This window comes from Cervus canadensis, chromosome 2 (assembly GCF_019320065.1).
Source record: "Cervus canadensis isolate Bull #8, Minnesota chromosome 2, ASM1932006v1, whole genome shotgun sequence".
In the NCBI taxonomy this organism is placed as follows: Eukaryota; Metazoa; Chordata; class Mammalia; order Artiodactyla; family Cervidae; genus Cervus; species Cervus canadensis.
This window is the reverse complement of record NC_057387.1, coordinates 13,318,723-13,334,167: the sequence shown is the minus strand read 5'-3', so window position 1 is coordinate 13,334,167 and position 15,445 is coordinate 13,318,723. Positions and strand designations below refer to the sequence as shown.

General features: G+C 56.1%; 1 protein-coding gene across 1 annotated transcript; it reads right to left on the bottom strand.

Moving 5' to 3' along the window:
- Positions 1–1,456: 1,456 nt before the first annotated feature.
- On the bottom strand, positions 1,457–11,158 carry NES (nestin). The gene is made up of 4 exons (XM_043453625.1): positions 9,775–11,158; positions 8,616–8,740; positions 6,793–6,866; positions 1,457–6,557 (listed from the first exon to the last, which is right to left on the bottom strand). Exons 1-4 carry the CDS (start codon positions 10,720–10,722, stop codon positions 1,993–1,995), a joined length of 5,712 nt encoding a protein of 1,903 aa, XP_043309560.1. The 5' UTR covers positions 10,723–11,158; the 3' UTR covers positions 1,457–1,992.
- Between the last annotated feature and the right edge of the window lie 4,287 nt (positions 11,159–15,445).

The window sequence follows — 15,445 nt, the reverse complement described above, 5'->3', positions numbered from 1 at the left end:
GGTGCCCGAGGGCCTGGGGAGGCAAATACAGGGCTCGTCTGTCCCATCAGAGGAGCAGGGAGGGGGCCTTATTTGCCCGGATGCCAGCATGCTGGCCCCCAGCCTGGCAGCCTGGTGAGATCAGACATGGCCTTGTTAGCAATGGGTACAGGAGGGAGAGTGGAGGCCAGGGGGGCCGCCAGCATCCGCGACCCCGAGGGCCAGGGTGTGTGTGAAATGGAGGCCTGGATAACCAACACAGAGACTCCCAGAAGGTGGAGAAGGTGTGGGGAGAGAAGCAGACAGTGGGGTCCTGTCGGGGGCCTCCTGTCCACCCCCTCCTTGTCGGGAGGATGAGCTGAAGTCAGAGGGGTTGAGAGTTCATCTTCTCGTCTTCCCCTGGCCTCAGCCTGAGGCCCGAGGAGAAAAGAAAGGGCCTGCCTCTGGCCTTGGGATTGTCTCTCCAAGGGGAACATTCATCTGGCAGCTCCTGCCCCACCCCCACCCAGAGTATTTAGAGGTGTCGCCCTGCCCTGCTCTTCTTCCCTCCAGAGCTCAGATGGGGAGTGGCTTCTATTTGGGTATCCTGACTACAAGGCCTTCAAGCCCAGCCTAATCCGGGCACCCCTGGTCCCTCCTAGCCCTATACAGGGACCCAGAAAACTCCTGGGAAGAGGGGTGTTCTTGGAAAGACGCTGTGGCTGGGTGGACCCCCAACCTAACTCCAGGCATCAGCATACCCCATCATCGCGCTTTCGTTTCACCCGACATCTTGTTTATCCCCCTCACCTCCCCTTTCTTGTCGTCCCTGTCTCCTGCTTCCACTTGCAAGGAAGTCCTACTGAAGATCTAACCGGTAACCCTCTGGCTTCTCCTCGTCTGCTCACTGCTCTCTCTGCCCTGGGAGGCCCCCGAGTCACCTGGCCCCTGTCTGTCATTGTGTGGCTGGATCTGAGGTTCAGAGAGGTGAAGCACGGACCTGAGGCTACCCAGCCAGACTAAGGCAGAACGACCTCCTTCCCCCTCACCCGGCTCTGACCCAGCCAGTCTGAGCAGACACCAAGGCCAGACAATTGTTTGGGTTTGGGGGCAAGGGGGCTTATTATGCTGGCGGCGCTGAGGGGCCAGCAGGGAGGACATGCGAGGGTGGGGGTGGCCCCAAGCCCTAATCCCTGTAATCAGCGCTGTGGGCAGAGATGATGACAGGCCTGCTTCTGCAGGCGCCAAGGTCACCTGGGTTGGCACCCCCATCCCCCGGTCAAGCAGCACCCTCAGCCTTCCCCGGGCCCCCAGCACTGCTGCCTGCAGCCTTCATCTGCCTGGCTTGTTGCCACCATGAGGCCTTCCAGAATCTTCTCTCCCCAGCAGGCAGCCCCTCCCCAACACCAGCGTCTCCTGCTCCCCCCACCCCGGCTCTTCTGCCTCTGTGTCAACCCTGAGGCCCCCCTGAATTGAGGAAGGAAGAGTCCAGACTTTGTAGGTGGAGGCATTACTTTATTCAGGCAGGGACGAGCCAGAAGGGGCCACAACATGGCAGGTCTATGGGGGGGTCAGGACACAGGAGTACCCCCTCACCCTCATCAGCCACCGGCCCACCATCTCATGAGGGTGCGGGAGGAAGGGCAGATCTGGTAAGCCCTGGCACGCGGACCACCCCAGCCCCTCCCTTTGGAGGGGCCACTGGGCCCTGGCCTTCTCCAGGTCCTGGGGTGGGGAGGAAGGAGGTGCAGTGAAAACGACGGACTAGTCCTACAGGGATTCAGCTGGCTTCAGCCTCACGGGACAGTGCAGGCAGGCTGTCCCCGCGATGCGGAGGCCAAGGGGCTGGGATCTATTCCCGGAGTCTCCATTCTTGGACCGGGTCCCTTTGCCACACCCGTTTCACCTTGGCCAGCCAGGCCTCTGGGACATAAACCCCAGGTCAGGAGAGCATAGGTGAAGGGTGCTGCCCCGAGAAGGCAGGGGGCCGGGGGATACCCCTCCGCCCAATGCCTCCGTGTAGGAGTGCTTTCTCTAGTCCTCCCCGGAGGACCAGGAGTCTCCATCACCTTCTCTCTGACTGAACTTCAGGAATTGGCCTTGGCCCAGGTGAAGAGGAGCCCCTGCCCAAGGGGCCTTCAGGGAACCCCCCTCCTCCTCCAAGGGGCTCCCTCGGTCCCCCTCAGCGGCCCCCTGGCCTATCCCCTCGGATTGCTCCAGCCCGTTCACCACGCCCCCATTCACGTGCTCCAACTCTTCCTTCAGGCTGGGACCTGGGCCACCGACATCAGGGGTGTCCTCCACCCCACTGAGGGTCCCCAGAGGACCAGGGACTTGGTCCTCCCTCTCCAGGGGGGCAGCATCAGACTCCTCCTCTGAGCCTGAGGCCTCAGTGATGTTCTGGGACTCAGTCTCCGGGGCAGTCATGGGGGCATCAGGTGCCGTGACCCTCGGGCCATCGTCCCAGGGGACACTGACATCCGCGGTCTCAGACCCCAGGAGGTTCCCTCCCTGAGGGCTGCGTGGGGCGGGGAGGCTGCCCACGGAGGGCACTGGCCCCCCGTGTCCTGCCCCTGGCTCCCTCCCCTCTTCTTCGTCTTCTTCCTCTCCCTCCTCCCCACTCTCTTCCTCATCTGCAAATCCATCAGATTCACCATCACGATCCCAGGCTGCAGGCTCCAGGAGCAGCTGGGGCACTTGGCTCAGAGGTTCTTCCCCCTCCCCGGGGACCCCGGGAAGGAGAGAAGCCTCAGTCCCCAGGTCCTCAAATTCTTCCGACAGCTCAGAGTCATGGCCACGTTCCTCCTCCTCATCTCCCTCCTCTTCTTCCTCCTCTGAGGGGTGGGCCCCAAGGCCCTTGGAGGCTGGGACTGCAGGACCCCAGCCTTCCTTTCCAGGCTCCCCTTGAGGGGAGGGCCTCTGCTCTCCAGGCAGGTCCCACTTGGGGGAAGCGGGGGATCTGAGGTAGAGGCCTAGGGGAGTGGAGTCAGGAAGGGTCTCCCCTAGCTCATCCGCCTCACTCTCTTCTCTGCTCTCCTCCCCTTCCTCCTGGAGGCCCTCTGGGATCCCCCCAGAGCTCAGATCCTCCTGCTCACCGTCCGCCTTTCCCAGGACCTCAGCCCTGCCCTCCAGCCCCCAGCTGGCCTCTTGGTTCCCCTCAGCCAGGGGCTGGGGCCCAGCGGCATCTTCAGGGATTAGGGTGGGCAAGCAGGACTCGGTGGGCCTCAGACTGGGGGGGCCCAGCAGCTGTTTGGCATCCTCCTCTGCTCCCTCTGACCCCAGGGGCCTGGGCTGAGGGGTATCACTTCCCTCGTGGCATAAGGTCTCAGCTGAGACTGTCTCCTCTGTTTTCCCAGGGGCCCCAGATTCTGACTCCTCCCAGTCCCTAGGAGTCTCCAGCGGGTCTCTGCTCTTCTTGGGCAGTGTGGAGACCTCCGGCTCCAGAGTGCCTGCCTCCTCCAGCTCCTTTCTGGGCCCTTCCAAGCCCTGTACCTTCTTTGCCTCCACACCTCCCTCCCCCAGGGGTGGCTCCATCACCTCCTCTCTGGCCAGGCCACCTGGGTCCTCCAGCCCTACTACCTCCTGCTCGGGTCCCCGCTCCACTCCCGCAGACCTGCCCATGGCCGTCTCTAACTCCAGGGTGACCTCTGGGGAGGCTCGGCCATCCCCTGGGGCCACATCCTCATCTTCCAACACGGGCTCCATCACCTCTGACATGCTCTGGGCAGCTGGGAGGCCCAGGGCCCCCACCTGCTCTGGCTGCTCCTCAGGGTTCTGGAGGCCCTCAGCGCCCCCTGCCCCACCTGCTCCCTCAGCTGGGAGCCTCTGCTCTTTGGGCTCGGGGCTGCCTGGCTGCCCCTCACCCGCGCCCCAGGCCTCACCTGTGGCTGTCAGATGCAGCTCCCCCTGCTCCACCACCTCCCGCTTCGCAGGGAAGCCAGCCTGTTCTTTCAGTTCCAGCTCTGCCCCATCCTCACTGTCCACCCCAGCCCTCCCAGGGGGCCTGTCCTGATCCAGTTCTTGGTCCCCCTGCGTTATATCTTCCCAGTTCTGCTGATGTGCAGAGAGCGGCAGCTCCTGTCCCTGCTCCTCCAGGGGCCTCAGTGACGCTTGACTCTCTTCCTTCTCCACGTTCTCTTCCTCTTCCAAGTGCCTTAGACTTCCCTCATCAGCCTCCTCTAGAGATTGCAAATTCTCTACGTTCCACTCTGCCAGAGAGCCCAGTGACTCTTGATTCTCCTTATCTGGGGGTCTCAGTGTCTCGTGGTTCCCTTCCACAGACTCCAGTGGCTCTTGACTTTCCTCTTCTAGAGGTTTCAGTATTTCCAGGTTTTCCTCTTCGGTAGGCTTTAGTGGTTCTGGAGTCTCTGTTTCTAAAGACCTCACTGCCTCTATACTCTCTTCATTTAGGGACCTTAATAACTCTTGATTCTCTTTTTCAAGAGGTATAACTATCTCCTGATCTTTTCCAAGAGACTTTAGTGTCTCTGGTTTCACTTTTTCTAGAGGGCTCAATGTCATCTGGCCTTCTTCATCTAGAGATCTCATTGCCTCCTGGTCTTCTAGAGATCTCAGTAATTCCTGTTTGTCTTCTTCTAGAGGTCTCATTGCCTCCTGTTTTTCTTTTTCTAGAGACCTCAGTGGCTCTTGGTTTTCTTCTTCTAGAGGTCTCATTGCCTCCTGGTCTTCTAGAGACCTCAGTGACTCCTCTTTTTCTTTCTCTAGAGACCTCAGTGGCTCCTGGTTTTCTTCTAGAGGTCTCATTGCCTCCTGGTCTTCTAGAGACCTCAGTGACTCCTCTTTTTCTTTCTCTAGAGACCTCAGTGGCTCCTGGTTTTCTTCTTCTAGAGGTCTCATTGCCTCCTGGTCTTCTAGAGACCTTAGTGATTCCTGTTTTTCTTTTTCTAGAGGTCTCCCTGTCTCCTGGTCTTCCTCTGGAGCTCTTATTTCCTCCTGGTCTTCTTCTAGAGACCTCAGTGACTCCTGGTTTTCTGTTTCTAGAGACCTCAGCGGCTCCTGGTTTTCTTTTTCTGAAGGTCTCACTGCCTCCTGGTCTTCTTCTAGAGCTCTTATTTCCTCCTGGTCTTCTTCTAGAGACCTCAGTGACTCCTGGTTTTCTGTTTCTAGAGACCTCAGCGGCTCCTGGTTTTCTTTTTCTGAAGGTCTCACTGCCTCCTGGTCTTCTTCTAGAGCTCTTATTTCCTCCTGGTCTTCTTCTAGAGACCTCAGTGACTCCTGGTTTTCTGTTTCTAGAGACCTCAGCGGCTCCTGGTTTTCTTTTTCTGAAGGTCTCACTGCCTCCTGGTCTTCTTCTAAAGATCTCAGCGGCTCCTGGTTTTCTTTTTCTAGAGGTCTCAGAGCCTCATGATTCTCATCTTCTGCAGCCCTCAGGGCCTCATGATTCTCTTTTCCTAGAGGTCTTGATGCCTCCTGGTCTTCTAGAGACCTCAATGGCTCTTGACTCTCTTTGGCTAGGAGTCTCAGTGTTTCCTGGTTCTCTACTTCTTGACATCTCAGTGGCTCTTGACTCTCCTTTTCTAGAGTTATCAATGACTCAATGTTCTCCTCTTCTAGAGACCTCACTAACTCTTGATTTTCCTTTCCTGGATATAAAAATGTCTCTACATTAACTTCAAGAGACCTCGTTATTTCTTGATTCTCCTGTTCTAGAGATGGCAATGTCTGTGGATCCTCTTTTCCTATAGGCTTAAGTAGTTCTAGAGTCTCTTTTTCTAGAGATCTCACTATCTCCATCTCCTTTCCTTCTAAAGACTTCAATAATTCTTGATTCTCTTTCTCTAGTATTTTTAGTGTTTCTAAGTTCTCTTCTTCTAAAGGCCTCAGCAATTCCAGATTCTCCTTCTCTAGAGATCTTATCGTCTCATGGCTCTGCTTTTCCAATGGAATCGATGGCTTTTGAATCTCTTCTTCCAGAGACTTCAGAGTTTCTTTTTCCAAAGGACCCTGGGAGTCTTGGATTTCTTTCATGTCCAGATCCCCCTCTTCTTGCCATGTTTCCTGCTGCAAGCTGCTCACTGCTTTGACCTCTACCACTGTTTCTTTCTCTGCCAGCCCCCAGAGTTGTCCTTCATCTTCCTCCTGGGGTCTGCTGGACTCTCTAGACCCACTGGGTTCTCCACCTTTGGCCTCTAGACTGGAGTGGTCAGGGCTGAGGGCTGGAGCCAGGGAGGCATGATCTTCAGGGGATTGGCTTGGACTGGGCTCTTGTTGCTGGCCCCCAGGCTCCTCTGGTCCTGGCAGGACGCTGGCAGGGATGGCCACCTTGGCTTCAGCCCACATGACTTCTGGCACCTGTTGCCTCCCAACCCGTGGTTGGGGCAGGCACACAGGGTCATCCTGGGCTCTGATCTCGGCATCTACAGCAGGGCAGGGAGCCTGAGGGGTGGGTGGGATGGGGGTGCTGGCTGAGGTCGGGGTGCGGGCCTGAAGGAATTCCTGGCTCTTCAGAAAGGTTGGCACAGGTGTTTCAAGGGTACCGGGCAAAGGTGAGGAGAGGGGAGTCGGACTCAGGACAGAAAGCAGAGGTCCCGGACGCCGGCCCTCTGGGGTCCCAGGGAAATGTAGCTCCAGCTTAGGGTCTGGAAAGGCAGAGGGGGGAAAATGGTGTCAGGACAGATCAGCTGGGATGGGGAGGGGTACCCTAACCCTGCTCCTGCCTTTTTTGGGCTGGGCTAAGTGCATGCTCATTGATGTTAGGGGCCGCGGAGTCAAGATATAGGCTTTCCTGCTTCTCATCTCAGAAAATGAATCGCTCTGGGGTATGAAGAGGAAACAAAGGTAAAGTTCTGGGGCAAACTTGGCCCCTCCTCTTACCCAGAAAGCCGAGGGAAGCCTTGGAACCGCCTCCAGGTGTCTGCAGCCGGGAGTTCTCGGCTTCTAGGAGGGTCCTGGGGATGAGGGAAGAAAAGCAGGGTCAGCCCTCTGCCCACAGGCCAGCAGGTCAGCCAGCCAGGGAAACGTCACAGCTCCCGCCTGGCAGGCCTCCTCTTCATTTTCACCACTATCACACAAAGCCACAATGGGGTTATACTTGGCTCTGCACATGAAATCACATGGTCACACCCACAGACAGCACACACTTGGTCACACAGAGTCACACACTTATTTGAACACACAGCTGGACTCACAGACACACAGGCGGTTCCCACAGTCGACATAGTGTACACACCCCCCAACACAGCGCTTAGACTAGTCCCCTCCCCATCCCAGGCCTATGACCTCATCCTCCGGTGGGGGGCTGATTCTCATGCAAATGGAATCCTTTGTCCACACCGCCATCTGGAGGGTCTGAGGAGGGGGCTTCCCTGGGGAAGTGGGAATTCTCCGGCCGTTCCCATGGGATAGGCTCCCTCCTCCTCCTCCCCCAGGGCCCCCAGAGCTGGTTACAGACAAAAACAAAACAATTCAGCTCCCTCTCTCCAAATCCTTTTCATGCCTCAAAACCCAGGTTAAGCCTGCCCAGACCTTTCCCCTCAGTGGTTTGATCAGGGGTCAAGGCTCTTATCTGGGGATCTCTAATTACTCTGGATCCCAAGCCTTTCAGGGCAATGAAGGTCTTTGTGTCCATGCCCCTGCCTTAGTGTCCCATGGGGACTGAGAAGGAGGGGACCGATTGCGGGGAAGGAGGACCAATCAATTCAACAAGTTATGCTGAACATGTCTCCTCTGTGCGCTTCATCATCTGAGTCTGGTCAGTGTCTTCTCTGTCTTCCTGCTGCAGCACTGTGCTCTCTGACCTCTGTGGAGGTGGGGGCCCTCCCTTCTCATCCTGAGAGCCTCGCTGACTTTCCTCCTCTGGGCTCTGCCTCCCCTCCCCTTCTGAGCTTTCTCCAGGGCCCCTGCTTTTGTTTGTCTGTGGATTCTGGGGGCACTGTCGTCATAGGCTGTCCAGCCCTGGCGCCACCCTGTGGGCTTGAAGTACGCAACCCTTCACCATGGCAAAGCCCCTTCCTTCCTCAGGCTCCATCAGTGGGGCCTGGGCTAACCAGGTCAGTTTCCCAGGTGAGACTGTGGGTTTGCCCAAGGCCACAGAGCCAGAGAAGCAGCACTTCCTTGATCTCAACCTTTCCTGAGCTAACAGTGTATGCGGTCAGTAGAAGGGCTGGGCAAGGCCAAGGGCACCAAGGCTTGAGAGGAGTCAGGCCCCCGGACATTCAGGATGGAAGGGACTCTGGTTGTTACCTAGCCCATCTCCCACCCTCCAGACCAGGAGACTGGGGCCCAGGTCAGGTGGCAAGTCGGTGCTACCAGCCCACACCTGCAATTCCTCCTTCCTGAGGCTGCTCAAGGACACCACCCTCTTGGTGTGAGTGCACACACACAGGGACTGGGTACCCTTGGGGGTCATGTTCTGGATGCAGATGACCTGTAGGTGTCCAGCCTTCTCCTTCGAGGCTGTCCCCCCACTCAGCTATATCACCACTCCTTGGAGGGTCTCCTGGGCACAGGATACTTCTCCGGTCTTGAACCCACAGGACAGCAAGTGGGCTTAGGTGGAAGGGATCAGCCTAGGGTCACAGGACCGAGTGGTGGCAGAGCCCCCACCCCCCCGTGGCTCTGGGCCCCTTCAGGTGAGGAGTCTGCCCCCACATTTATATGTGCATCTGTGCTCCACATGGGTCAGGGTCAGGGTCTACCTGTATGTGGCCACCTCCAGGCTGAGGGACATCTTGAGGTGTGCCAGCTGCTGCCGACCTTCCAGGACTTGGGCGATTTGGCTCTGGAGGCCTTGTTTCTCCTGCTCCAGGGCCTCCACGGCCAGCTGCAGAGCGAGCCAGAGGTAGTCAGTGAAGGGGAGGGCTCCTTACCCCTTGGCTGCTGCAGCAGCAACTTCGCTTCCTGATTAACTTCTCCGCAGAGCAGATTCCTGCCTCCCCCTACCCCACTCCCTGCCCAGAGAACCCCCTTCTGGAGCCTCTGAAACGGGCCCCTCTCAATCCTCTCCCACGGCCTGGCTCCTCCTCTGAGGATGCTGATTAAATGGTAGCACATGCGGCTCAGAATTCAACTCCCACAGGAAGGGGGAGGTGAGGGAGGAGAGGAGATGGGTTACAGAGAGAAGGAGAAGGGGGAAAAGTGGAAGCAGAAGGAAAAACGATTAATCAACAGGCCTGGAGCCTGCAGGACTGGAAGCCAAACAGCCCGGGTCCCAGTCACTGTCTCCTGCTCCCCACACTTGGCCCCTGCCCCCTCCACTTCCCACATGTTCTCATGTTCTGGAATCTTTCTCCTCTGAAGGGGGAGTGGGGGATAGTGAGACCTCTGTCTGGGCCAGGCAGGAGGCTGTTTTCTCAGCTGCTGGTCCCATCTGCGCAGTGTGAGGGGGAGCAGCTGTCCCAGGCCTCTGGAATGTACTCAGGAGCCGGACAGCCCTGACAAGGGAGAAGGGGCTGGTGGCCCCTCATCCAGGGCCCCTCACCCTCTCCTGTCAGGGGGAGGAGGGCTGTTGAGAACTTGAAGACTAAGCGGCCAAGTCCTGAGCATCTTGTGAGTGACAGCAGAGCCTAGGGAAGGGCCCAGGGGCCATCAGGGTAGGAGGGTAACATCCAGACGGAAGGAGACTGCTGCAACGTCTTGGGCCTGTCGGCCCTTCGAGGTGCGCTTGGAGAGGACTCTGAACCTCCAACCCCGCACTAGACAGAGTTGTGAGAGTCCAGGCTGGTGGTACCAGGCATGGTTTTCTAAGAAGTGGCCCCTAAATGTACAGCCACCCCTACTCCCTTTCCCAGGTCTCTGAACCCCAAAAGGACTTCTTGAAGCCTTGTCTTGCCCAGTCCCCGCCCCCGACTTCCTCACCTGGAACTGCTCAGCGGTCCGCAGCCGCTCCTGCCAGCGGCCCTCCAGCCTCTGCTCCAGCGCGGCCCTGCGCTCCTGAAGGCCGCTGCGCTCTGCCTGGAGTTGCTGCAGCTCCAGGCGACCCTCGCGGGCGCCCTGCAGCGCGTGGCCCAGCCGCTCGCGGGCCTGGCCCAGCGAGGTCTCCATGTGCGCCACGCGTTCCTGGTAGCCGCGCACTGCCCCCCGCCACGCCTCGCCCAGCCGCTGAGCCAACTCCTCCACCTCGGGGGCCGGCGCGGGGGGACCCCGAGGCGGAGCGGGGCCGCGGGGGGCGCAGGCAGCCTGCGCGTTCAGGCCGGCGCGCTCCTCCTCGTGCGCCGCGCGCAGAGCCTCCAGCTCGCGCTCCAGCTCCGCAGCCTGGGTGCTCAGCCAGGTCTGGGCGCATTTCTCGGCCTCGACCGCACGCCGGCTGCGGGCCACCTCCTCCGCGGTCCGCTCCCGGGCCAGCCGCAGCTGCTGGCACCGACTCGCCACGCCCTCCACCTCTTCTGCCAGGTTGTCGCGCGCCACCTCGGCCGCGTGCTTCTCCCGCCAGCGCTGGTCGACGAGGGCCCGTAGGGCCGCCAGCTCGTCGTCGGCACGAGCCCTCCAGGAGGCGTCCCCTGCCTGTGCCCGGAGACCCCCGAGCTCCGCGCTGAGCAGCTCATTCTGCTCCTCTAGCGCCTTGACCCGGGCCAGGTAGGCCTCCAGGCGCCGATTGAGCTCCCACATCTGGAAAGATTCTTCCCCCAGGCAGCCCTCCATCCTGCTCGTCTGACCCACCGAAGGTGGAGAGACTCGGAGCACCAGGAGAAGCCAGCAGCTCTCAAAGCTTTGGGGACGGAAGGGAAAAGACGCGGATGGGGACAATGACGGGGCGGGGCGAGGAGCAACCGACTGGGAGTCGGGAGTGGGAGCGAGGCTATTCATACTCCCGCCAGCCTGGCGGGAAAATGGGCGGGACCCAGGCCTTAACCCCTTAGGGTTCAGAGAGAAGGCGGCAGCTTCTGTCCCTGCCGCCCCGGGGTACTGCAGAGTGGAACCAAAGGAAAACCCGTGCCGGGAAAATCCGATCCGATGGCGGTGGCTTTCAGGCGAAGGAGGCCGTGAGGCAAGGTCATCACCCCAGATAAAAGGAGATTATACACAGAACTGAGCCAGGGGATTCAGGCCTGCGAGGGGATGCGAGTCTGTTACTCAGGGCATCCAAGAAAAGTGTCACTCATTGAATTCTTCTCGGACTCAGTTTCTTGACCCATAAAATGGGAGCGCTGATGGAACTCTCATGGGACGGCTGAAAGGATAGATGTGGCCATGTTTTCCCTAAATAGCAAAGACTCACCCTCCTGAAATACTGGAAGAAGGCAGCATTGAAGACAGAAGTCAGAAAACACATTGCCTGAAAAACACCAAATATGTGTGGTACTGGGAGACACCGCGGATGCACGCACACCCTATTTCCTCAGTCTCCATCAGGAAACAAAGGGAGCAGGCAAAAGGATGTTCTTTCCATTACTCACCTCAGGCTTTCTACTCCTCTTTCATATAACCTGAAGTTCATATACCCACTTTTTAGGTAATGAAACCTCACCTCTCACTCTCATTTCTGGGGCGGGGCGGGGGAGGAAGAACACTCCAGCCCGTCCTCGGTGGCGGGGATATTTGTGCAGAGGGCGCCCCCTGGTGGCTCTCAGACTGTGCCAAGAAGAGGAAGCAGAAAGAGGCATCTCTTAGTCACAAGGCGTCCAAATTTATCCAGCCTTTGGAATGTGCCAAATCATGTTCTAACATTTTATTTACGTTATCTGACTGAATCCTCAAAACATCCCTTTGAGAGCGCCACAGTTCGGGAGACAAAGAGCTCACTGAGGGCGGGAGTAGCTGGGAAGGCCTTCTGGAGGAGGGGAGGTCCTTGAACTGGGTGGTGAAGGAGGTGGGATTTGGGGCTAGTAAAGGGGAAGCAGCCTCAGAGGGGGAGAGGCGAGAATAATGAGACTCCTTGAAGAGAGGGAAGGAATTTCTGCTCATGTGCATCCAATTTAGCTCGAAACCTACTCTGTGTCAGCCGTCTGTCCCACCCCTGGAGGAGCTCATGATTGGTAATGGGAGGGCAACAATGGTGGTGGGGGTAACTAATAAGGTTATCATAATACTTAGCATCTGAGGAGTCCTCGGAGACCCAGGAGAGCACAGAGAATGGAGGTTTTCTGAAAAGGGAATACAGCAGGATCAGTGACCTGGAGGCTATCCCACTAGGCCAAGTGGAGTTTGAATTCACTGGTCCACTGGAAGGGAGAGGCCAGTGGGCATGGTGTGGGAGGCTGAGGCATCTCCACCCCCGCATTACCTCACAAATCCTGCGGTTCGGTTTGGGCTGAGGCCTCCCGAGGGTTGTGCCCAGGAATGCTGACTTGGAGTCTCTCCTTCCCTTTTCACTTCCTGGCTATTCGGAGAGAGATGATACTTGAGATGCCTGGGATCCATGAGGGGGTCCCCTGGAGACATGGGAATGGCAGGGGTTGGAGGCTTTCTCTCCTGGGCCCCTCACTGTCACCCAGAGGCGAGACGTTTGGCACTGTGTCTCATGCAGAGAGCCCTGGATCTGACTTTTACACTTTCTAGCTGATTGACCTTAGGCAAATCACATAGGTTCTCCAACTGAGCCTCAACTCTCCTCTTTTATAAAGGAGGTTAATACTTATCCATATCCAGGCATTTGTTCTGAGGATCAAACAAGATCAGGTACCGGGAGGTCTTTGTACACAAAGCCTTTTTGAGGACTATCACCATGAAAGCCATCAAGCTAGAGCAAACCTTTTCCATGAGCCTCTCTTGTGAGTTAGGGGAGACTTGGGAAGCAGAGATGATCTGAAATGCTGGAGATGAGAGGGATGTTGATTTTCCCGAGGCAGGAGAAGGTGGGTCCCACAACCACAGCTGGTGGAGCTGACACCAAGACCCAGCCAGTTCTAAACAGTAAACTACTATTTGATGTGATGAGAAGCTGAGGAAAATGAGGCCCTCCATGGGCCAGGAGACACTCAGTGGGTGCAAGGTGGGCCAGGTGTCTTCTCCTTCCCCAGGGCAGGGGATGGGGTTGCACTGTTACTGCGACTTTTGTGAGGCCTTTGACGGCATTTTTTATGTCCCTGGGCCCAGGACACATAGGCTACCTGATTCTACAGTGAGTGGATACAAAGTTCATTAGTCAAACAAATGGGACCTAATTAAACTTAAAAGCTTTTGCGCAGCAAACCATAAACAAGATGAAAAGACAACCCTCAGAATGGGAGAAAATATTTGCAAGTGAAGCAACTGATGAGGGATTAATCTCCAAAATATGCCAACAGCTCATGCAGCTCAATATCAAAAGCTAATGCCCCAATGAAAAAAATGGATGGAAGATGTGAATAGATATTTCTCCAAAGAAGACATCCACATGGCCAAAAAACATGTGACAATATGCTTAACATCACTAGTTATTAGAGAAATGCAAATCAAAACTACCATGAGAATAAAAAAAAACTACCATGAGGTGTCACCTCACACCGGTCAGAATGGGCATCATCAAAAAATCTACAAAACAAATGAGTGCTGGAGAGACTATGAAGAAAGGGGAACCCTCTTACTGTTATGCCCAATGTCCGAATCCCCGAGCGGGAAGAGAGAAGGCTTCCAAGACAATGCAACTCGCAAAAAGGGAAGTTTATTGCTGACTCGAGTCAGGGCTCCTGCTGCATCCAACCCAGTGGTGCGGGTCAGAGAGCCCCGAGCCCAAGCTGTTACACAAATTTATAGGGTGAGCACATGCCATTGGTAGTTGGTTTAAGCGGATTGGTTACAAGTGTGCAAAGCAATTTCATTGGTCAAAACTTTCGTGCACGGGACTTTCCCGGGGGTTTCTGCCCCATTCCTAATTTCCTAATTGGCAAACAGCGGTCAGTGTTAAGCGAATGCTGATTGGTTGTATCCAGGTGGCCTGATAATCTTACCACCCAGAAGTAGGAAGGCCTGCTCGTAATCTAAGCTGCCTGCCATGGCGTTACTTCTGCTCACCTCACATACCCCCCTGTCTGTTGTTCAAGTAGAGAAATCTTCCTCTTTTCCATCTTGGGCCACTGGCTGATATTGTTGTCTCAACACCATAATCTGAATGGTGTTGAGGCGTTTTTTACTAGTCAGTTTAAAATACATGGGCCAAATGTGAGTATCAATAATAGCACTATAAGTGGACCCAGGAGGGTGGAAATTAAGGTAGTCAGCCAGGGGGAGTGTTGAAACCAAGACTCAAACCATCTCTGCTGGGCTTCCCGTTCTCTCTTTCGTTGCTCCAGTCCCTCTCTCACTTTTGCCATAGATTCTCTTACCACTCTTGTATGGTCTGCATAGAAACAACATTCTTTTCCCAGAGCCGCGCAGACCCCACCCTGTTGGAGAAAAATCAAGTCTAATCCTCTCTTATTCTGCAAGACCACCTCAGACAAGGAAGTTAAAGACTTCTCTAAGTGACTGATTGCATCTACAGCGGCTCGTAGGGAGGAAAGCCCTTGGCCTTGCAGAGATAGTGAAGCTTGGTTAAATTGCCCATATCTGAGGTACTTGGCCCTGGGGATTGAGCCACACTCGGGGCTACCAAATCTGTTTCCTACGTCCCATTCCCAGGGCCCATCACAAGAGGTTACACAGCTCCAGCTCCTGCAATAAGCTTTCCATGCCACCACAGGTTTGCCCAGGCACGCAAAGAACTCTTGGCAGAGTTTTCTCCCGGTCCCCATGGCTCCCCATGGCCCTAATTGTGGGTATTTCCCCCAGGGTCCTTCCCCGGGGAAGACTCCCCTCAGATACACACAGGAGGGGGTCTTCCATATAGAATCTCAAAAGGGGTAAGATTCAGAAAGAGTGCGAAGGGGAGGAGGGTCACCCAGTCCCCGCCAGTCTCTATTGCTAACTTTGTCAAAGTTTCTTTTAGGGTCCAATTCATTCTCTCAACCTGTCCTGAGCTCTGGGGATTATATAACTTCCATTTCGTCCCCAGAGCTTGGGCCAGCCCTTGTACAATCTGGCTTCACAAAGGCAGGTCCATTATCAGAGCCCATAGTCACTGGCAGCCCGTACCTAGGCACTATCTCCTCTAAGATCTTTTTAGCAACCACTATTGCTGTCTCTCCCTCAGCGGGGAAGGCTTCTACCCACCCTGAGAAGGTATCTACCAGAACCAACAAATAGCGATACCCATACTTGCCTGGCCTTACCTCAGTGAAATCTATCTCCCAGTGTTGCCCTGGCTTTCCCCCTCAGTACCTCGTTCCCGTGTGCTGCTTCTTCCCTGCCCTCATTAGTTGGAGGGACTGTCAGTAAAAATGGTAACTCTCTTCCCTTTGGCTAGCTCCAGAGCCTGTATTAGGGTAATCAATTCTGCTTTTTGTGCAGAAGTGTTTGGGGGAAGTGTCTCAGCCCATATCTGTCTGTCCTGAATCATCGACTATGGCGGCTCCTGCCTTCCTTTGTCCATCTTTTACATAGCTGCTCCCATCAGTGAACCATACTAGCTCACTGTTGTCTAGGGGTACATAAGTTAAGTCTTTGCGTGCCGCCAGGGCCTCAGCCAGTATCTCGCTGCAATCATGGAGAGGGCGGTCTTTCTCTGGGTTGG